The sequence below is a fragment of the Bombyx mori genome, chromosome 1, assembly GCF_030269925.1.
Source record: "Bombyx mori chromosome 1, ASM3026992v2".
Taxonomy (NCBI): Eukaryota; Metazoa; Arthropoda; class Insecta; order Lepidoptera; family Bombycidae; genus Bombyx; species Bombyx mori.
This window is the reverse complement of record NC_085107.1, coordinates 19,881,108-19,904,135: the sequence shown is the minus strand read 5'-3', so window position 1 is coordinate 19,904,135 and position 23,028 is coordinate 19,881,108. Positions and strand designations below refer to the sequence as shown.

General features: G+C 37.1%; 1 protein-coding gene across 7 annotated transcripts in view; it reads left to right on the top strand.

Moving 5' to 3' along the window:
* The window catches only part of LOC105841451 (protein furry), a 169,076-nt gene extending 146,884 nt beyond the window's left edge, over window positions 1-22,192 (top strand). For 6 of the 7 annotated variants that reach the window (XM_062670942.1, XM_062670953.1, XM_062670935.1 and 3 more), the window contains 17 exons: window positions 937-1,140; window positions 1,521-1,718; window positions 2,319-2,498; window positions 3,415-3,543; window positions 3,998-4,132; window positions 4,563-4,707; window positions 5,249-5,388; window positions 5,670-5,744; window positions 7,279-7,452; window positions 7,732-7,869; window positions 8,845-9,010; window positions 9,614-9,756; window positions 11,035-11,265; window positions 12,437-12,571; window positions 15,725-15,855; window positions 17,474-17,604; window positions 19,613-22,192. In XM_062670942.1, the coding sequence (XP_062526926.1) occupies window positions 937-1,140; window positions 1,521-1,718; window positions 2,319-2,498; window positions 3,415-3,543; window positions 3,998-4,132; window positions 4,563-4,707; window positions 5,249-5,388; window positions 5,670-5,744; window positions 7,279-7,452; window positions 7,732-7,869; window positions 8,845-9,010; window positions 9,614-9,756; window positions 11,035-11,265; window positions 12,437-12,571; window positions 15,725-15,855; window positions 17,474-17,604; window positions 19,613-19,722 (2,565 nt within the window). In that variant the 3' untranslated portion in view covers window positions 19,723-22,192. The remainder of the gene's footprint in view (window positions 1-936; window positions 1,141-1,520; window positions 1,719-2,318; window positions 2,499-3,414; window positions 3,544-3,997; window positions 4,133-4,562; window positions 4,708-5,248; window positions 5,389-5,669; window positions 5,745-7,278; window positions 7,453-7,731; window positions 7,870-8,844; window positions 9,011-9,613; window positions 9,757-11,034; window positions 11,266-12,436; window positions 12,572-15,724; window positions 15,856-17,473; window positions 17,605-19,612) is intronic. The other variant, XM_062670951.1, reaches the window with a different exon arrangement.
* Window positions 22,193-23,028: the final 836 nt, after the last annotated feature.

The window sequence follows — 23,028 nt, the reverse complement described above, 5'->3', positions numbered from 1 at the left end:
TAAACCGCGCGAGAAAGAGATGGGCAGACTTTTCATGATGCGCATGCAGTGCGACGTCACGACGTTGGGTTTTATTTTCGTTACGGAATTTCTCGATTCGGTCGCCGCGCTCAAAGTCCGCGATTAAAACTACGCAATAGCCTAAAAATCGGTTATTTCACGTATAGTTGTTGCAAAGTACGAGCGCGCGTGGATTTTATTTTTATAGTTGTAATCGTAAATACACATTTTTGTTAGTGTGTCCGCGACAGAGCGGTCACTGGTCAGCAGCTACATTAACTACATATAGCCTACATTGACGCGTACCGTAGATGGGACTCTTTTCAAATTCAACACAAATTTTCAATTATTCAATATTATTCAATTTCAATATTAGGGTACCAATAAAATTGAGATTAAAATGGTCCCGGAGCCTTAATTTTTTTATACACGACACGATAACTGAAAACTAGCTTGACCCGATTCACCTTGGCTTTGGGGTGAATCAGGTTACGTATGGGGACAATAGTTTTTCGATAGAACTGGCACTATTTAGTTGTTATATAGGTACCTAACTTTAGGTAATTAACTTTTTAATATCTTTAATGAGTTAAAAAACTTTGATGACTAAATAAAACTATTTAATATTCTTAAACATTAAATAAAAGTCATTTTCAGTTCAACAAAGTTAAATCTAACAACTCAACAAAAGTATTGTGATATCCCAGATTTTTGCCTATTCTAACTTTAGTCTCTATTCCCCCCAATCTACTGTATACAAAATGGTCATTTACACAACTAAGGGCGGCGCGCCGTCGTATTTTGCAACAACTATATCTATAAATCTAAAACAATTTACCATAGAGATAAGAAAATTAAACATTATACATTGACATAATATAGAATATAATTTGTTGTTTAAAAAATTATGAAATTAATATTAATCTCAATTTGTAGGATGATAAATTGACGATCCTCGCGACATTATTCTGGGTCGGAGCCTCCCTGTTGGAGAGCGACTATGAACACGAGTTCTTGCTAGGAGTCAGGTTGCTGTCCAGAGTCATGTGCCGGTTGCCGTTAGATAGACCCGACGCTAGAGAGAGGCTGGATCGCACTCAAGCTCACACATCCCCATCGCTGCATGCCCTGCTTCTAAAGGTACGCGTATTTAATAATTTCAAAATAAAACGATCGTAAGGTATGAATGTATTAAGTATATGTTTTTTTATTTATTTATTGCTTAGATGGGTGGACGAGCTCACAACCCACCTGGTGTTAAGTGGTTACTGTAGCCCATAGACATCTATAACGTAAATGCGCCACCCACCTTGAGATATAAGTTCTAAGGTCTCAGTATAATTACAACGTCTGCCCCACCCTTCAAACCGAAACGTATTACTGCTTCACGGCAGAAATAGGCAGGGCACAATATGTTGTCATACCTTAATTTTATCCAAGTTTATTGAACACGGAAACGATTATGAAATTAAAAGTGTTAATATTTTGACACAATATTTAATGCTTTGTTCCGTGAGCAGGGCTGCACTCATCCCAACACGTACGAGCCTGTGGTCGGAGTACTAGCCGACATGATCCCACTACTGGAGCTGCCCGTCATCGATCCCACACAATCCGTGGCCTTCCCGATGACGGTAGTAGCTCTTCTGCCGTACATGTTGCTGCACTATGAAGACGCCAATCAGCTGTGCGTCAGAGCGGCCTGCCATATAGCACAGGTATCTATCCAATACTATGACAAATTGATCACAGATTACAGATTAGAAGACGAAATCTCAATTTGTCACTTTAAATTTCAACAGAAATTAGAACACCCTGTATCTGATTACTTTTAATTAAGAAATTTTAATTTAATAACCTAATTTATACACTTCAATTTGCTACCTGCATGTAGAGTGCATTGAACGCCCATATAAATGGAAACCATCTTCCTGCTTATTTCTGTCGCGAAATAATAATTCGTTCATTTTTAAAGCCTTCATACAATACAATGACATTACTTTGACCTCAAGTCTCAAAGTGGATAACAACATACTTAGTGTGACATTTGAAGACTTGAACAATCATTCATTACCAGTAGGACGATGAGGTCATTCACCCTATCATGCATCAAAGATGGACTTTACTAAAAATGAAAGATGGATGTATGATAAAAAAAATGGCTTTGATTAACATGGTAATCAATAAAAATAAAATCACAAAAAATCAATGTTAAAGATGAACTAATATTGATGTTTCTCATACTGATAATACTTTCAATTAGCTACTAAAAAAATTATATGAACAACTCATATTTATCACCGCCATTCAACTCACAGTTTACATCAGAGAAGAGTAAGAAACTAGAGAACTTGGGAACGGTGATGACTCTATACTCGCGTCGCACCTTCAGCAAGGAGAGCTTCCAGTGGACCAAGTGTGTCGTCAAATATCTGTGGGACACATATTCTCATCTCTCGCTGCAGATGCTGGCCTTTCTAGTGGAAGTACTCGAAAAGGTTAGTTTGTTACTTTAATTTAAACATTAATTCAGTGACACACTCTTTATTTACTTTTCTATAAATTAACTGGTTTATACCTATTGATGAAAATGCGATAATAATGAAAGCTTAGATTAGCTTTATGTATTACATTCTATAATAATATATATTAGTATTCTTTTTTAAATAACAATAAATACTTTTTCTCACAAAATAGACATAACATTATTATGAAACTCGTCAACAGTTACCTAATAAATTAAAGAAAATCTGTTAACAAATAGACTAGAAAATCATACTTTACTGCTTTACTTTTTCCCATTAGATGTAAATATATTTAATATTAAATTATAACAAAACAAACCAAAGTTGTAATTAAAATTGTTTTAAAAACGGTCGTATTTTTCATAAAACTTATTGAGAGTAATTTAATGAGTTTAAACTCGATGAGTCAAGATGTAAACATTTTAGGTTAGGTTTTATTTTCTTACCTAATCGTTGGTAACATAAGGCTATTCCAACTTCACGTGGACCGGTAGGTAAGCTGACGGGCCTAACCTGAGTGAAATTGCTAACTCTAGCCCTAGCAAGAACAGTGTTTCGCAGAATGTACCACAGGATCGGAACTGTAACTCACTGAGAAGATCTGGCGAGAAACTCAGTGGGTACATTTGAGGGCTTCATTAGCTACCTTTCACATTCATCATTATTCCAGTTCAATAGAAAACTGACTTTATTTTGTCACCAGAAAAATAAACAATAGTAAAGTTTCGTGACGATTGAACAAGTGCAAGTGTTCCATAACTCTGATAACAAGCAATTATTTATTGAAAAGGCAGTTTGACTTGTAATATTTACCAGTATAATATAGTTCTCGATACTGAATAGATAGCGTCTACTTATATCGATTGATTATTAAACGTTCCACGCGCAGGGTTCGACCAGCCTGCAGCTACCGGTGCTCTCGATCCTGCACTGCATGCTGTACTACGTGGATCTGAACGCGGCGCCAGCTCAGCCGGTCAACACGGACCTGCTGCGAGCCGTCGCCAAGTTTATCGATGTAAGATCGCATCATTATTAGTTTTGCTGTGTAGATGGACGAGCGAGTTGAATACCGAATATACGGTGGTAGGACGTCCTGTCACGGGCAGATACCACCACCCCGCCTATTTCTGCCGTGAGGTAGTAATGTGCTTCGGTTTGAAGGGTGGGACAACCGTTGTATAATGTAAATGTAAAAAAGATATTAAATCTACTAAAAAAAAAACCACCCACTACCATGTATTTGACACTACGACTATAACTACAAATCAGGTTTTTGTTATTTTTTATGAGGTCAAATTGTGAATAGATTAATATTGTTTGTCTTTAATATCATTTTGTCTATGTTTTGAATCTTGGCGAAATCTGTGATTATAGAAGTATAATAATGTTCAAACTTATAATTTCAATTAATTATAATCGAATTCCGACTACCGGAGGACCACTAGTGATGTGTAATTATTTGATTACAGCAAGAAGGAAACAACTACAGGGAGGCGATGAAGATATTGAAGTTGGTTGTGACCCGTTGCTCCACGCTGGTGGTGCCGCCGTCCTGGGAGAGCACCGCGTCCTCGCTGCTCGACGCCGAGATACACGGGAAGAAGGTACATAATATCGACCTCACTATTGTCAGGACTATATACTATACCCGACATATGCATACATAATATACGAAAATACGACCCTATTACACCGATTACAGTACTAGTAGTATTTTATTATTATTACTTAGTTGAGTGGGCAAGCTGACGGATCGCTTGGTGTTGAGTGCTTACTGGAGCCCATAGACATCAACAACGTAGATGTCTCACCCACCTTGGGTTATGAGGTGAGAGTCTCGATTGAGTTTTATAAGGACTGTTTATATCCAGATGTATAAATACAGTATACATATACTTTGAATCGTGGGAAGGCGAGACAGTGAGCGAGAAAACTAATTAATTTTAACTAACACATTTTTTCTCTACCTCAAAATTGTATATATTTAAAAAATAATAATTTGACAAAAACAATACAAGCTATCTTACGTTCCAGGAGCTACCGGGACGAACCATGGATTTCACATTTGATCTGTCCCAAACGCCCGTAATCGGCAGGAAGTACCTACCGAAGGCCGGCAGTCAACCAGCCACCGGACCCAGCTCTCTATCAAATGCCTCCAGCACTACTCCAGACAAAGGTAAAACATCCATTAAACTGTTTTGAAGCAATAAAAAAGCATCGTTTTTAAAAAAAATGTTAATTTGAATGCAAAAAAAATAATTTTTATCTTCAAACGCAGGCAGCAATCCAAGGTCGGCAGATCACTTGATGAATATCGAAAATGCACAGTCAAACAATCGTTTTATACGATTACTATACTATTGCTGTAACAAAATGTACTTAAACTACATGAGTAAATAAACGTACAGAGACCAAGCTTCTAAAGAGCAAGCAAAATTGTTACCTATTCTGATAGGGTTGTCACAGGAGGATTAAAATAAATACACAAAACGTTTGTTAGCTTTTTTATAAATTGCTTACTCTAAATAGTTTTTTTTTTTCGGAATTTTTGTTTTTTAATAATTTTTATACCTCATAATCAAATGGTAAATTCTAAATCTAATACTCGTAATGATGTATCTACCATGGCGCGGTTGTTTGTATCTTTGTCTCTGTATGTTTATTGTTTACTCATGTATATAAACACTTCATTCTAATATGATATTCTCGCTGTCCAGGCTCGTCAGCATCGCGCTCGGGCTGCGCGTCCACCGTGGTCGGTCCCGAGACCAGCACGTCACCGCGACGGTCGCTGTCACTGTCATTATCACCGGCCGACGCTCTGCTCTCCGGCTGGAAGAGACCTTGGATGTCTCAGGTATCATACAAATCTATATGTTGTTTATAAAAAATACAAAACTTGTCTCATTTGTGAAAAGACGATAAGATGTAGTTTTGAATTAATGAGTAAGTTGAAGACACATTTTGAGCTAAAATAATATATATTTTTATATTCTCAGTGTTGGATAAAAAAAAAATAAAAAAAATTCTAGTCTTCCTTTGAATTCCATTTTTTCATATATTAAAATTGAGTAAAAAAAATTGTGTGTTGTTCGCCACAGATATTTATTTAAAACTGTCATTAACATATTGTTGCAGAGTCGTGTTCGTGAATGCCTGGTGAACTTGCTAACGACATGCGGGCAACGCGTGGGTCTACCCAAGAGTCCTTCTGTAAGTATTCACACATACAAAACGTACCATATTCAAACACGTTTATACATTGTTATATAATATACAATATGTGTATAGATACATTACAATAATATAATGGTTTCTATCCATCGCTGCATATAGGATGATTTATTAACCACTTTATGTTCTAAGGTAACAAGCATAAAACATATGTAAAAACAAATGCTTTCACGGCACGCTCAGGCTCGCTCGCACTGTTCAACGTTATGGAGTTTTATTGGATTTGGTCTTTTTAAAACATTAACAAAAAAGTTACGAATTTGAATTTAAAAAAAAAAACTAAATTTTAAACAATAAATTCTTGGATATCGCTATTCCTGCTACCAAGGAACCCCTAATCGGGTAGTTTTCTGCCTTGACTATCTTACATTGTATATTAATATCGATAAATTTTAATCACAAATTTTTGTAAATTGTTTTACAAACTTCTGCTTTATATTTCTATATTTAAAAAGTATTTGAAAACTAATACAACTAGTATTATAGAGATAATCGTGATTTTAAATAAGAATAAAAATTCTTCGAGGCATTTCCAATTAAATTCTAAAACTCAAGGAACAGTAAAATTACATGCATACAGGTGTACTTGAAACCTCACTGTACCCAGAACTTGATGTATTTAAGCCCACCCACCTCACTCACCCACCAGTCATACTAAGTGGCTTGCGTGCTTTTCACAATAACAAACTTTTAGTTTAAGGTTTACTTTAGGACATAGACACTATATATGTATATATTTCTCGATTTTTATAACTTTACTAAATTAATCCACATGCTATATATATTTAGAAAAGTGATTATAGTATTTATAACTGAATTTAAAACTAAAAAAAACCGGTTCCTTTAATTTTATTTATTAATGTTTCATTTTTATTTATAAAAAATAATTTCTAAATTAGTTAAAAAAATGGAATGCAAAAATAAAAGAATTTAATAAATTACCACATTAATTTACTGTTAAAAGCATAATATAAAACAAGTCATGAGTTTTTTTACTATTGTGTAGAACATAATAAGGTTTTCATGATTTGTTTCTAATTAATCGAAAATACAATGGTAGATTGTGGTCTTGTCATAAATCAATGTAATTTAAAATAAAAATTAATTTACATTTAAAGTAAAATATTGAACTTGTTAAATGTATTCATTATATTAAAACATTATGTGTAAGCTAATTAAATACACATACTAATTTATTTCAATAATAAAGAGTAACTGCACCCAACGTCACTCTTGTATGTTACTTGTCACATCATTCGTACACAAAGACGCTAATTGAAGTCAAATTTACAGCAACAAGTCTACACCAAATGTACACACATTCAAGGCACTGATTCTTTGGTATAGAAAAACATCTCAACTTTATTTAAAAATAAAACTATATATTATTTTACTCGCATTTAATATAGTAAATTGATTAATTGAACTATTTAAATCTCGACAAAGTGACCTTTGATAGTTCAAAGAGACGAATATATTTTATTTTTTTAATTATAATTGATTAACTTGTCAGGTGATATTCAGCCAAAGCTCGGAGTTGTTAGAGCGGGAATCTTCTATGGCGTCATCGCTTGAGGAGGTGTCTGGTACTCCTGGAAATGAGCCCTCAGGTGGAGCTCCCCCCACTGATCATTTTGGTGTCTTCAAGGATTTTGATTTTCTCGAATATGAAAGCGAGAGTATAGAGGTTTGTTGTCTGCGATTAATCACATTTATGATATCTATTATATTCAATAAAATGTTAGAAATATATCTTTTTTGGCTTAGAAAATAATTAATTAATTTTGTTACAATTTTCTGAAAAGTGTAGATAAATTATTTTTGTAGAGTTATTTTGTGTGTAAAAATTCTAATAAAAATTATTATGTTTGATTTCATAGAAGTTATAATTAGAAAGTAATAATATTATGTTGATTGAAATTAAATTAAAATAGCTGCTTGATTAAGTGACATCATCTGTATTTAGGGTGAAAGCTCAGATAATTTCAACTGGGGTGTCCGTCGGAGGCCACTAAGCGAAGAGCGAGATGAAGTCCAAATCCCTGAGAGGAGTCCTCCACCGCAGCAGCCGAGACCTCCTGAACTCCAGCAGATCACCAAACCTGTATGATTAACAATATGTTTTTTCTTTTCTTTTATTATGTACCACCAGCGGCCCGCTCCGGCTCCGCTCGGGTCCTTAACAAAAATTTCAACGATATTAGACGTTTTATTCTTTTAAATAAAACAACACTTATTGCGGCATAACTATAATAGTTAGACATGTTATCGCAACACTTTCGATGTGAAACATCTTTAGCCGCACGTAAAACCGATTTCTGGCGTGGCGACGCATGCCGTGGCGACCCGTCGCCACGCAATATGTATATATGTACAGTCGACTGCGCAATCGACTGTGCGATTCTCTCCCACTCGATCCGATGTTAAGCCATCTCTCTCGCTACACTGAGCTCGGATACCTATAGTGTATACTCCGTAGTGTATACAGTGTTGTATACTACAGTACACATAACCTGTGTTTTACTTGAAAACAAATTATTTTTTCGTAATATTTTATTTTATCACTATGACATATTTAGTTCCGATCACAATCTGTTCTTTTCTGCATATTACTTTTACAAAATAATGTCGATGTTTCACCTCTGCCAGGCGTCCCGTGACGGCTCACATTTTTTTTGTAAATAATAATGTGTTCTACAAAGTCGTAGTACATTATTTTATTCTATCCTCAATCGTTTTCGCAGGGCACGCGATATAAAGAATATTTTCGGTAATTTTTTTACACCTTGGGTTACATTACATTATTGGTGTTTTAGTAAGGACCTCGAATTTTTTTCAAAAAACATTATAGCCTACGTTACTCGGAGATAGTGTAGCTTCCAAACAGTGAAAGAATTTTTCAAATCGGCTCAGTAGTTTCGGAGCCTATTCAATACAAACAAACAAATCTTTCCTCTTTATAATATTAGTATAGACTAATTGCTCTGAGTTTAATTTATTTTTCCAATATTTGACTGATAAATGCATCAAGGATAATAATCAATTAATTTAATTTGTGTTTTTGTATATTGTCAATTAGGCTGGCCATGATGACTCGTCCGATGAGGAAGCAGGGTGGGAGGAGGGGGCCACCCACGTGAGGAGCGAGGCAGACATGGCGACGCAACACGACATATCACTGAGGCCTAGAACACATTCGTTCTCAAGCGCCTCCAGCGGAGATCCTGACGGTAGAGTGTATTTAGGTTAATAAATTATTCACACATTTGTAGTTGATATATTAGAGGCACTTGTTTCATATTGTGAGAATCGTCGCGGCACGCGAACTTTTCTAATCTATTAAAATGTCTAGTATCAAATATTTGGGTAACGGTGTTGAAGTCGTCGTGGCCTAAAGCATAACACGTCCGGTGCATTCGTATTTAGCGATGCAACGGGGTTCGAATTCCGCAGGCGGGAACCAATTTTTCTAATGGAATACGTACTCAACAAATGTTCACGATTGACTTCCACGCTGAAGGAATAACATCGTGTAATAAAAATAAAAATTAAACCCGCAAGATTATGATTTGCGTAACTACGGGTGGTAGGACCTCTTGTGAGTTCGCACGGGTGAGTACCACCACCACCCTGCCTGTTTCTGTCGCGAAGTAGACCTTAAAACTAATGTCTCAAGGTGGGTGGCGGCATTTACGTTGTAGATGTCTACGGGCTCCGGTAAACACTTAACACCGAGTAGGCCGTGAGCTCGTCCACACATCAAAGCAATAAAAAAGACTGATATTTGAAAAGATTTAAATAGTATTGAGTAGAAGGTTATGTGACGCGCTATGTGTGTTTGTCGGCAGGCGACCGCGGCGACGTGACCCCGGTGCCGGGCGCGGGCCCGGTGATGCGCGACGCGTGGCGCGCCTCCGTGGCCGCCCTCGTGCGCCACTCCGCGCACATGCAGCCCCTGGCCCTCATACACCGCCTGCACACCGTGCTCAAGGTGAACAGCCAACGAACGATACATACCACATCCCTATCCCTCCCTAATCGAAACAAAACTTTATGACAAATCTTTAAAAATAATAGTTTTCTATTTTTGACGTGACAACGTCTTATAATTTGATGGAGCCGGCTACACGCACGAAAAAACATGACTCATGCGGCGTTACCTCGCTCTGAGGCGTTCCATTTAAGGCTTGAAGTGCAAGCGAGAGCGCGCAACGAGCGACAAAGAGGCACAATCGGCCTCCGCGTTCGGCAGCGTTCGACATCTGTCTCTCTCCTACTTGAGTGAGCGATGCATCCTCGTAGACAGCTGCTATACAATAATACATTTACATGTTTTCGTCAAGTATGAAGTTCAGTAAAAAGTGAAAGTGGTGTCAATTGTTTATAGCAACGATAATTGCGATAATTGAAAATGAAACCATTCCATCAGTATTTTCTTATGACGTTGTCAAGTTCAACCATGGTCAGTAAACCGACTTTACAGACAACCGATCTTTATTTATTTAAATTTTCTATAAAAGCGGCATTTTTTTGTTTTTTTTTTAATATTATTTATTTTCCATTTTTTAATTGATTACAATTTTTAAACATTTTTTTTTTTAATTTTTCAAAAATTTCGTCTGAATCAGAAGTGGTAACTTATCCGAGAAATAGATGACCGGCGCGCCTGGTAGTTTCCCTTCTTGGTCTTGACGCAGACACTCCGGGTCCCAGGAAAGTCTCAGGAAAACAAAAAATGCTAATCTTGATTATCCTAGTACGGATAACGGATCAAACTGTTTAAAATATTGAATTGTCATCGGTCCTTAATAATTATGTCAAATTTCGAATTACTCGACGTTTTGAAGGGGGTCAAAATCATGTTCAAAGATTCCGTTACACACCAACATACGTATGAAGCTAATAAAAGCGTATTAAAAACCAAAATTGATCGAGTATAGACAGTAATTTTCCCATCAGCAAAATTATTAAATAATAGATTGCCTCGTTAAATAGATGTCGTCGGAGTCTACGAGTTCGACGAGCAAACTAGCCCATAGACACAGCCCACTGAGTTTTTCGCCGGATCTTCTCAGTGGGTTGCGGTTCCGATCCGGTGGTAGATTCTGCGAAGCACTGCTCTTGCTAGGGTCAGTGTTAGCAACTCTCTCAGGTTGAGTCCGTGAGCTCACCTACACGGCCGGGCGTAGCTGGAATAGTATCTTAGGCTACCAACGATTAGGTTGAGAAAAAAAAGTGATGAGTGAACTTGCAAATAAAACTGTAACAGGAAGTAACATCGAAGACGATCTCCCTGTGCTCGGACACGCCCTACACGAGCATCGGCTCGGCGGAGCTGTTCGCTGTACTGGAGAGGCTGAGCGCCGAAGAGCCGCCGCTCATCTGGGTGGGCCCCGGCGCCGCGGACTGCGCGAGGATCAGGGACGTCGTGCGCTACGCGTCCCTAGAGATCAACGAGCATCTCGAAACTTATTTCGATAGACGGGAACACGCTCTCGAGGTCAGTCTCACATTTTAATATTCTCTCTCTCTCTTTCTCTTTTTTTCTATCTCTGTCTATCTATGAATCACTGTCGTTACGTCATAACGAAAATTGAAGTGTCCTTAGATAGTAATCGTCGATTTATTGAAATTCAATCATAAACACGAAACCGCAAGACTTAGATTCGTTTAATGTTATTACAATTAAATTATTCCTTTTGTTTTGAAAAATAAAGTGATACTAAATAATAAATATTAATAATACAAAATCTGTTCAATAGCCATCAAAATTGTAAGAAAATTAACTGAATAACTTACAAATAAACATGGAGTCGTCGTGGCCTAAAGGATAAGACCTTCGGTACATTCACGTCTAGCTTTGTGACTGTATATATAAATAAACTAAAAATACTCGTCACTTTAGATATTCCAAATAACGTAAACTCAAAACCCTCCTATCAGAAAAACTCTCTTGTGTCACATATTATGCTATGGAGGTATACGAACTATACGAGGAAGGGAAGATCTTCCACTGAGCTGGTAATATTGCTCGGTAGACCGACGGTCCTATTGTTATTGTTAGGAACTTGTATACATATATGTGACCTTATCTTGAAAATGTCGTAAGCGAGATTCAGGCATCTGTCAAATATCTTGTGTTCTGTGAGAGACTTTTTGGCGGGAACGTGAGGAGTGATGTTGTGTGATTTGTTTTATTTTGTCTATTTAGTGTTTCTTCAGGTTTAAATATGTAACAACGGTGGTTTATTAATTGTTTAGTATCTTTGAAAGTGCATAAATGTGGGAAGATCAAACAAAGCCGCTGAACGTAACTTCTCAGGATCCTCCAAAAAGTCCACTGAAAATGACCACCATTTTACTGAGATTATATTTCATCCCATATCATCTCATCTCATTCCATTTCATTTCACTTTATTTTATGCCATGTTTCATATTAATCAAATTCATTTCATTTCTCTTCATATTATCATTTTTATAAAAATAAGAATATAAATTAAAATAAGACATGACCTAAAGGTCTTAGTTACCAGGTCATAAAATCCCTTAAAAAAAGTGTTCTGTGGTGACGACTACCGTCACAATGCTATTAGACTCCGGAACCATTAACAACTGGGTGAGCTACGTACTCGTTTGTATTCAATGTTATTGGTATTGTTGATTGGCACTAGACGCTGGAGCTGCCGAGGAGTTCGAGTGAGGAGATGGGCCGATGCCTCTACAAGCTGGTGTTCCAACTCCTGCTGCTGCTGGAGACCAACAACAAGATCATTGTTGCCGTCTACCACGCCTCTCTGGACAATGGAGTGAGTTTGTAACTTATCATTTCTTATCATAAACATGTATTTTAATGACTTCTTAATTATTATTTTTCTCCTACATACGCCGAAAGTTCGGTTTTCCTCCCGCTGTACAGGGAAGAAAGTGTAACTTTTCCTCCCTGGGTACTGACAAGTGCGCATGTGCGTTAGTGTCTACGTCTGCTCTCACGCACCTAAAATTCTCCGCCATTGTTGTGCTCGGGTAATATGCAATATTGTGCTTAGTGTTAAAGTGAAATAAACAAAAGGCAATAAAATTTAATATTGAAGTATTAAACAAAGATGAGTTCCTCAGACAGTTCTTATTCAATTAGTAGTAGTTTATTTAAAAATAAACAAACAGTTAAATTTTTTTATTTATGAGTACGGGGGTGCTCTGCCCCGCCTACCCCGGCCAGGGTTTCGCCCCTGGACCCCACCGGGGCCGCGCCCCTGGACCCCAGCTCGGTACTCCACGAACTTTCGGCTTGGTAGGAGTAAAAATTGTATGTGCACCGCGGGACAAAAGTTGGACATTTCCTCCAGCGTGTTTGGCAATTTTACACGCGGGCACAATGTAATATTTCCCATATAGAAAGTGCGCTTTTGAACAACAACTGGCCCCAATGTTAAACGATAAAATACAAAAAGACTCATATATTCAAAATATCATTATAATTTTCCAACGCAAACTTTAGTTGTATATTGTATGCTTCATGTAAAAAATAATGTATTTCTTCCTTTCCTTATGTTTGTGTTTTTTTTTATTGCTTAAATGGGTGAGCGACTTCACGGCCCACCTGGTGTTAGTGGTTACCGGAGCCCATAGACACCTACGACGTAAATGCCGCCACCCACCTCGAGACATGAGTTCTAAGGTCTCAGTATAGGGACAACGGCTACCCTACCTTTCAAGCTGAAACGTATTACTGCTTCACGGCAGAAATAGGCAGGGTGGTGGTACCTACCCGTGCTTACTCAAGATGTCGTACCACCAATAATAACGCTAACTATAATTTTTCGGGTTTTGATTTTTATTACCTACACGATGTTATTCCTTCACCGTGGAAGTCAATCGTGAATATTTGTTAAGTACGTATTTCATTAGGAAAAATGGTACCCGCCTGCGAGATTCGAACGCCGTTGAATCGCTAGATACGAATGCACTGGGCGTCTTATACTTTAGGCCACTACGACTTCTAAGTGTGTCAAAATGAAATGTTGTAAAGGATAGCTTTAATAGCGATCGTTAGGAATTAAGTTCTTAAGTTACAAGATGAGCGGTAGTATTCATATTTGAGAAAACTACTAAACCTTAAGTGAGGGCAAACATACCATTTCATAGGCACGCACGGTAGGCAGCGACTTGGCTCAACCCCTGGCATTGCTGAAGTCCATGGGCGACGGTAACCACTAACTATCCGGTGGGCCGTATGCCCGTCTGCCTACAAGAACTATAAAAAAAATGAATCTTTTATTCATTACAGAACAAACAAAGTAATGCAATCCCCTACGTAGCTTGATGACGTTGAATATTTCAATTAGATCAGAGTAAAATAACATTTTATAAACATACATTTTCAAAGAGACATTATACCTGCCTCCACGACGGTTCTTGGTAATGAAGATATTTGTAAGATGCAGGTTTAATTCACACTTCTACGAATCAAAAATAAACAATAAACACTGTTGCAAATAACTTAGTTGATAGACGAGTGTATTTATGTTGTACATTTTTTATAGTTATTTATTAGGATTAAAACAGTTTTCTGGTTAAACTTGAGGCTGCGTCATCTAATGAACCGTTCGGTTTTATAATTATGTATTACGTAACGCCTAATTCGGGAGGCACGCGCGGACACTCGCGGACTCCCAGGGCCGCAACCAGGTCACTGAGCGGGGGGTCGCGACCTAGATCGGGACATCACCAGATCTTCCACCGTCCAATCAGTTGGCTCGCAAGTGTCAAGGAGTGTGAGGATGGTGGCCGATCGTCCTAGACTCCCGCTATTGATTTACTGCAGTCTAGATTTCAGGTCGTTGACCCGACTCCGCGGCGATGCGTGTCTTGTCAAGCTTTTAAATTGCATCCTGCTGTTTCCTTTGTTCGATTATAAATTGTTTTCATCAAAATATTACCAAGTCTTTATACATATTTTATATTGCTAAATTGTTCAAACCGAAATAACATATCTTTTTTTTGTTTTTAAAAAATATTTAAATCGCTGTTATTAAAAAAAATCCACTCCCAATACATTACTGTGATTTTGTAATATATGTTCCTAATTCACCCTCTTAGATTAAGTGTATTTTTTTTTGAAAAATGCCTATTAAATATACATTTATTTCAAACTATAAATCAATGAAGGTATATAATTTTTTTTATTGCGAAAAGGAAGAACTTATATTATCATTCACCCCTCATTTTAAACCTTTAGTGGCGACATTTCTAAAAATACTTTAGTGAATACATACTTACAAAACAAGGCCATCACCTGCGACATTGAATGGCAGTTGTGCTACGGATATCGTAATTTGAACATCGCAAGATACTTTCTTGTACAATTAGTCGTTTCCACTTTCATAACATTTTGAATTAATTATTGTGTTTTTTGTCGAAATATTTAATCGATAATAAAGTTTTAAATATATATTTTTTCTGTTCATTATTACAAATACGAAACTTTACATGATGCGTGAACTAATTTAAGTGTAGTTTTCAGCGATCAGATCTGTAGACAAATTTTATAACATGTTTATATCGGTTCTTACTATGAGCATGCTATTGATACTATGAGCTATGGCATTTATTATTATTGTTATTATTACTGGTGGTAGGACTTGTTATGAGTCAACACGGATAGGTACAACCGCCCTGCCTGTTTCTGCCGTGAAGCAGTACTGTGTTTCGGTTTGAAGAGCGGGGTAGCCGTTGTAACTATACTGAGACCTTAGAAATCATATCTCAATATAATTGGCGGCATTTATGTTGTAGATGTCTGTAGGCTCCGGTACCCATTTAACATCAGGTGGGTCGTGAGCTCATCTACCCACATAAATAAAAAACACCATGAAAACAAAGGTCTCGTACCGGCGACAGCGAGTTTAAGGTTTTGATCAGTTTTTGACGTGTGCCTGTATTGCCCCCGTCGATCCCAGGGCGTGGAGATGAGCGGTGCCGTGTGCGCGGTGCGTAACGCGCTGATCGCCGGCCACAGCGACTCCTGGGCCGAGCACACCCCCGGCCCGCACGACGACGCCAAGCTGTGGCAGCTCATGCAGTGGCAGAAGTGAGTACACTAACGTCATATTGCATTGTTATCGTAGCGTGAATTTAGGAAAACTGTGTCCATTCTGGTATGCGAATAACTTCATGATCGTTATTCAATTTATAGTTTTTATTTCTTTTTTATTGCCTTTATAGGCTGACGATCATACGGCCCACCTGATGGAAAGTGGTTACCGTCGCCCATGGACTTCAGCAATGCCAGGAGCATAGCCAAGCCGCTGCCTACCGTTAAACTTTAAAAACCTAAAAACTAAAAACCGCTTTTCTGACTTTTGTTACTTAGATATAAGTACAACTTTGCCAACGTCGGGTAGTGGGAGTATCAACATAATTATGCTAAGACATTTACATTACATTTACAGGCATGAACTGAAAATAGAGTTACCTATACAATTTTTAAATATTCTAAGACCGGCCCTGATAATATTTTAAGCAGTTTCAAGCACTTCATTGGTCTAACAGGCTGATTACTATAACAAAGTTAATATTTAGTATTTAAGATCTGAGTGTAATTGTTATTATGTTGTATGTGTGCTCGTAAGTTGTTGTTGTTTTTACTTGCGGAAGCCACCGTCTCTCGTGCACGCTTCTTCGGAATAATTTAAAAACTATTAAATGTCATGTTTTCATTGTATAAAACGAATACCGTCAATATCTTTAAGATACTGCTTTTACCAGAGTAAATAATACAATTTATTTTTATTTTGTCTAAAGTTAAACTTAAGCGGTATTCTTTAACTTGACTGTCAATCATTCAAATTGAATAAAAGGAAGTATTAATATGTTAAACAACAAATGATTGTACAAGTTATTTATTATGCTATTTTGAATAAATTTCCAAGTCGGAACTCGGGATAAATCGGGAATCTAACAAAAGTTCCATCCAGGTGGAATTTTCTAGAAAATAGGTCATCCACGGCTCGGAGATGCAGGGGTCGGTGCGCGGGAGACGGGCGCTATGTCCTAGAAACGTTTCGATGACCCGGACCCCGATGCAGCTGCTATCGATCCTACGTTTCAGGCTGCGATTGGTCGAGGACTTGTTAGGATCTATGACGCAAGACTTGTCCTAAATGTCAGAACCACGCCCTGTGTTCCAATTTAGCCTGGTTTAGCTCCAAGTTAGCTTAAAATGGGAAAATCTAAAATATTTTTCGTATCATTTCCTAATATGCGCCTGAGCACTAAAGAACCACAAAAGTGAATTCGTCTACAGAAGCTAATACAGAATGACCTTTATGATAACATTTTAATGACATTTGAGTATCTTACAGTGACTTCAATATAAAACTTCACCAGGGTAGTCTTTGAATATTATCTTTTTTTTATTGCTTAGATGTGTGAACGAGTTCACAGCCCACCAGGTGTTAAGTGGTTACTGGAGCCCATAGACATTTACGACGTAAATGCGTCTCCCACCTTTAGATATAAGTTCTAAGATCTCAGTATAGTTACAACGGCTGCCCTGCCGTTCAAACCGAAACGTATTACTGTTTTACGGCAGAAATAGGTGGGGTGGTGGTATCTACGCCCGTAGACTCACAAGAGGTCCTACCACCAGTAAGTCTGTCCTGATTAATATGAATGTTTTTTATTCGTCCAAATATATCGTGTCGCAGATGGGGCGTTGCCCTGGCCCTCGTTCGGGAGCGCAACGCCGAGACGATCCTGGAGCGCGGAGAGATTCCCGAGGATGACGTCACCAGCCTGCTGCACGTCTACTGCAGGGGCTTAGCGCAGGCACATCCAGGTAACGTGCTGTTACAGACTCCCCATGTTAGTTAAAGTGATATTACATCCTTTTTAATCACCGCTGATGTTGAGTAAGCATGGTAAGAAATATCTTGGTAATAGTTACCGACCGAGGGTCAGCCATTGGTCAGCCTAGTCACCCACCGGGAGCGGTCTAAAACAATAATCCGTTTCTGCCAATTAAATTTTTTGTGTGATTGAACTAATAAAAGGGAAATCTCTTTTTAAAATTCTTTTTTTAAAAACCTAATCGGGAGACCCCGCGTAACAGTGCCTGATTTAGAAGAACCGCTTAGCTGATCGGGGTCTGAGTGTCTTTCCGCGTAATACGTCCGCAATTGTTAGAAAACCGTGGTGTGATAGTAAGTCGCACCCTGAGGAATTGTTCGAGACGATCCGTCATCTCATGCCACCGGAGCAGACGTCATCCTTACTACCTAGGACCGCTTCGTTCAACCTCAATTCGCGTACAGATGTACTAATCGACGTACAAAATACCCTCCAAGGTGTTTGTTGAGATTTGAGGAGTTTTCAGTCGTGCTGACGGTGGGCACTCACTATCAGATGGGCATGGGCAGATGGGTATGGTTTATCTGCATACAAAAGCAATAAAAAAACTTTACTCCTGTTAACCTGGTCAAAATGATAAGTCAAAATAACGAAACGGTTGTGGTGTGGGCGTAGATTTTCGATACGTGCGCAGAATTACAAGATACATAACTTGACGTGTGTATGCGTGTGTGTGTGTGTGTGTGCGTGCGTGCGTGAATGTGTGTACTTGTGTGTGTGTGTGTGTGTGTGTGTGTGCGTGTGTATGCGTGCGCGCGCGTGGGTGTGTGTGTGCGTGCGCGTGTGAACGAGTGCGCGCGTGTGTGCGAGCGCGCGCGTGTGTGTGTGAGCGTACGCGTGTGTGTGTGAGCGTGCGCGTGTAAACGACCGCGCTCGCGCGTGTGTTTGTGTGTGTGTGTGTGTGCGCACAGCCCTTCTGTGCTGTCTCTGTTGCGAACGACCTCCTTATTCTAGTACTTTTCTTATCTCTATGCACTATACAAACTACGTTCATACGCTTACAATTAATTTTAGATTCAGGTCGTGTATAGATGATTCTTATGCTACAGTTTTTACTATAATTTTTGTTATCATATAATTATTATTGACATAAAAGTTGTAGACTAGAAGTCGAAATTGTAAGACAAAAACTATAATATAAATTTATGTAAAAGCCATTTCGATATGGTAATTCTCATATTTTGATGCTTATAGATTTTAGAAACTATGATGATCTTTATTCTATAAAGAGAAAGTTAAAACTAAAATTTATTTTCATTTCAAAATTAAGTTTTTCTTCGTAACTCAATATATCCCACCCGTCGTTGCCGAATATATTTGTAGGCCAAACTGTAGCTTATATTAATGCCGTCAGCGGGATATCGTCAGGTTCGTAAACAGGGAGCCCTAGAACTATTTACAAAGGGTCCCCACCCCACCGTCTAAACGCCTAGGGGGCTCAGATGCAGCGCATGTGCGACAGTATCGATGCAGCTGCAGTCCCCGGAGGGTTCGACGTGGCCGCCCTCAGCACCTCACCACCGAAACCATGCGAAATATAATAGGGTCAGTTTAATTGTTTGCGACACGACGGTAACTCATAACACGTGATCACTGTAATGCGCTTGTTATCGTTGATAATGCAATATGTGTAAAGAAAAACCTTTATACCTGGATTATAATTCTTTACTTTTTTTAAAAAAAAAATTTTTCAGTATCATTCTCTTTGAAAAAAAAGAGAGTTCAATTTTATATAGTTTATTAATACTGTTTAATTTTCAATATTAATTTTAAAAGAGATTAAGGGTATTTAATGTTTTTTTCTTATTATACATATTATACATATATACATTCTTATCATACTTATCATACTTATTATACAGAAAACGCAATCAAACCTATTTATTGTTTGTTCATTCTGAAGCACTCGATATCATTATTATATGTATTTGTTTCAGATATGGTCGCTATAACGCGGCCCGTGAACGATTTATCCCAGAATTTGTCCTTTATGATGGAGAGCCTGTACAAGGTGTCCGTGGCCCTCCAGCGGCAGGAGTTCGGCTGATGATTGAGGAGTCGCCGTTCGATGACGCGACGAACAAGCAACACACGCCACAATAGCCGCATCTAATTGTCACCTCGCAGCGCCTCGTCATGACATATCCCGCTAATAGCTTACTTAATTACTTACTTCAATGTTGTTCATGTATTTTAATAGCATGCTCTAGAAATGCACGTACGTAATTTGTCCGAAATTAATTCGCTTTCATCGAAAGTTTTAGCGTAAAACTAAACGTTAGAAATTGAGAATTAAATTTTGTAAAATCTTCAATGACTTAAACAATAAACTGGTAAGTAAAAGAACATAAGATAATATTAACCGTAATAGTACCGTTGAAAAATTCATTTATTGTGAATTTAATTATTTTTTTTCGTAATCTTCAGCAGAGTTATAGTGGTTCTGTTTTAAAATTATTTAAAACATTACCTTAAAATATTTACTGGAACATAAAATTGTTTGCAGACTATGATCCGCTTACCCCGATATTGTTGTATTAATAATGCGAATGATTCTCAGATTATTTTTTAGTAAATATCAAACTTCAAGGAACATCGCGATTCTGTTGCACTTTTATTGTGAAACGCGATTCGATTTGGCTTATATTAGATTTAAATGCACTTTAAGTACGCAGATTAAGAATAATGAATATTAAATATAGTATAAAAACAGTATTACAACTCTGTACAGAGTCGTGTATTTGATAGCGTTTAGATAATATCGAACCAAACAGGGTGGGAGAATTATGAAGGACTAGTGGAAGATTATAAAATTACAAATCAAAATTTAAATGAATTTAAGATTTTTAGAGTTTAGATATCGGAGGCCCAACATCGGATGCCTGTTCACGCAGCCAATGTATGTATTTGTGCGCGAGCAGAGCGTCACAGTACGGTCGACTGAGCAAACTATTGAGCACTCACGTAAGCAGATGCTGTTTTGCTAACAGTACATACCGTGTGTAGTTTGTTTCTGATCTCATGTAGTGAGTAATGATGTGTGCGTTGGAGCCCCTCCCATCCCGTCAGCTCCTGATGCGGAGGGGAAACGCTTGTCAGACTCCTAGCAAAGTGTCTATTTAGTTTTTATCAAATATCAAAATAGAAGATCAATATGTTTTTCTTTCTTCATTAAATTCTCGTGCAAAGTGCACTTTCTGCTTTTTTTAGTGTTATAGACTATAGTCCCACAGTGGCATGATTTTTTGTAACCGTCTTTAAATTTAATTTTGCTCTGAAATTTGCGATCCGAAGTGAACTACAGTAATTATTATAATTTAAAACAAATCAATATATTCAATTCATTCATTCATCAATTAAAGTTCTGAAAATTCGGAAAGGCATACTTTTTTGAGTGAGTATTCGTAAAGACGAATATATTCTTTGAAACATAAAATACATAATTACGGAACGAAGCCCCGTTGTAAAGTAACTGCCTACACCATGCACACTAAGGGTAAAAGCTGGATAGATTTCAAGGAAAATAAAATTTATTTGTATGTTTCAAAATTGTTCGCATACTTCGGAAATTTGCGATGAAATATCCATTGTACTAAAATTATATAATCGATTCGTTTAATGAAAACTCATATCTACACTAAAATTAGTTTGTCGAAAACAAACTAACTTTACTTATTCATTAGATACAAAAAATACTGTAAATTCTTCAACTCATTTGTTACACTAATAATAAAAAAGTCTCTTATGAAACTTATATCAGATTTTAAATATATCTTTATGCAATAAATTTTTAATAGATAGTTAATTTAAAATATTTGAACAAATAAAGTACCTATTCAATTATAACTGCTCACTCAATTCTCATTGAGTATAAACTAGTAAAATTACCTAACACTCAAGCTTATTATAACTTAAGTAAATAAATATTATCACCTAAGATAGTATATTTCTTGCACATATTACGAGTATATATTTTCTTAGAATACAAACTGTTTATAAAAATGATGAATTATTTTTGTTAAACTCAGGATTTCTAACATTAATCAATTTATCTTTCTATCGACATATACATTGAATTATCAGTTTTCCTTAAAATCTACATGTAATATTTATTACCAATTAATTTAATTTTCTATATTATTTTGCTCTATTAGAAAAGAACTCGTGCTTCTAACGATTTTCTAATTTGAAAATCGTAACAAAATGGAATAACTCTTGAGTTTGATCTTTATATTTAATAGTAAATATGTCTGTATAGTCGAATGCTTTTCAGCAGTAGCACGCCGAGCTCCGTTTCTTTAGAGGTTGCGATCAAAGAGGCTTTGTATGTAAGTTAATTAAACATCGTAATGAATATATTTTAAGTCGGATCTGAAGTGATTATACGTCGCCGCGTCGGTTTGACGATTCATGTACCTTTCTGTTACCAAAAAAAAAAAAACGGAGCTCCATTTTAGTTTTACTAATACTTGTAACCAATTGTAAATGTATTTAAATTAATAAATGAACAGAAATAATGTGCAGTTTCATTTTGTTTAGTTTTTGTAGCGTCTGAATTGATGACATCATCAATAATGCATTTTCAATCTGTGGCTTTTCGGTGATAATCCCTGATTTGTCATAGCAGCTTTATGGGACCATTTTTTTCGCTTCTTATTACGGATAGACAAAACTCTTTTTACAATATAACCTAGATTTTTTTAAATAATTTCACACGCTTTATTACAGTGGATCAGGAGAAAATCATCATGATCTTGAGTAAAACACCATGATCGTTACTAAAAAAAACTTTTAATACTACAAATAAAATAAAATTATTATGATATAAAAACTTGAACTAAGTAGGTAACTCGTATAGACGACAAGGTTAATCTTTCATTGCACTAAGACTAAATCTGACTGAGACACCTTGTCCCCTCTGACTATTCATTTTTTATAGTTTTTATATAAGAATTACCTTAACATATTCTGCATCATTATCTCAGCCATAGATAATAAATACATTTGATATCTCAGTTACCAGGTGGTCCCTAAAAGCCCAGATTTTTTTTTATGTTTGTGAGATTACTGATGGCCCGGAGCGGAGACCTTTCCAGTTTTACTAGGGCCGGCGGGCGAGCAACGGACTCAGCCAGGAACTGGGGTTCTGTATTTACATCACTACAACGCCAAATCGCATATATATCGACATTTACAAGGAATAACATTATATATCATAATAGCTGACCCGGCAAACGTTGTTTTGCCATATATTAGATTTGTAGGGAATTTCTAGTGTAGAAAGAAAAGTAACTTATTGTGTGTAAAAATGTGGTAAATGAGTGAAAGAGGCATGTAGCGCTGTGAACGTTTA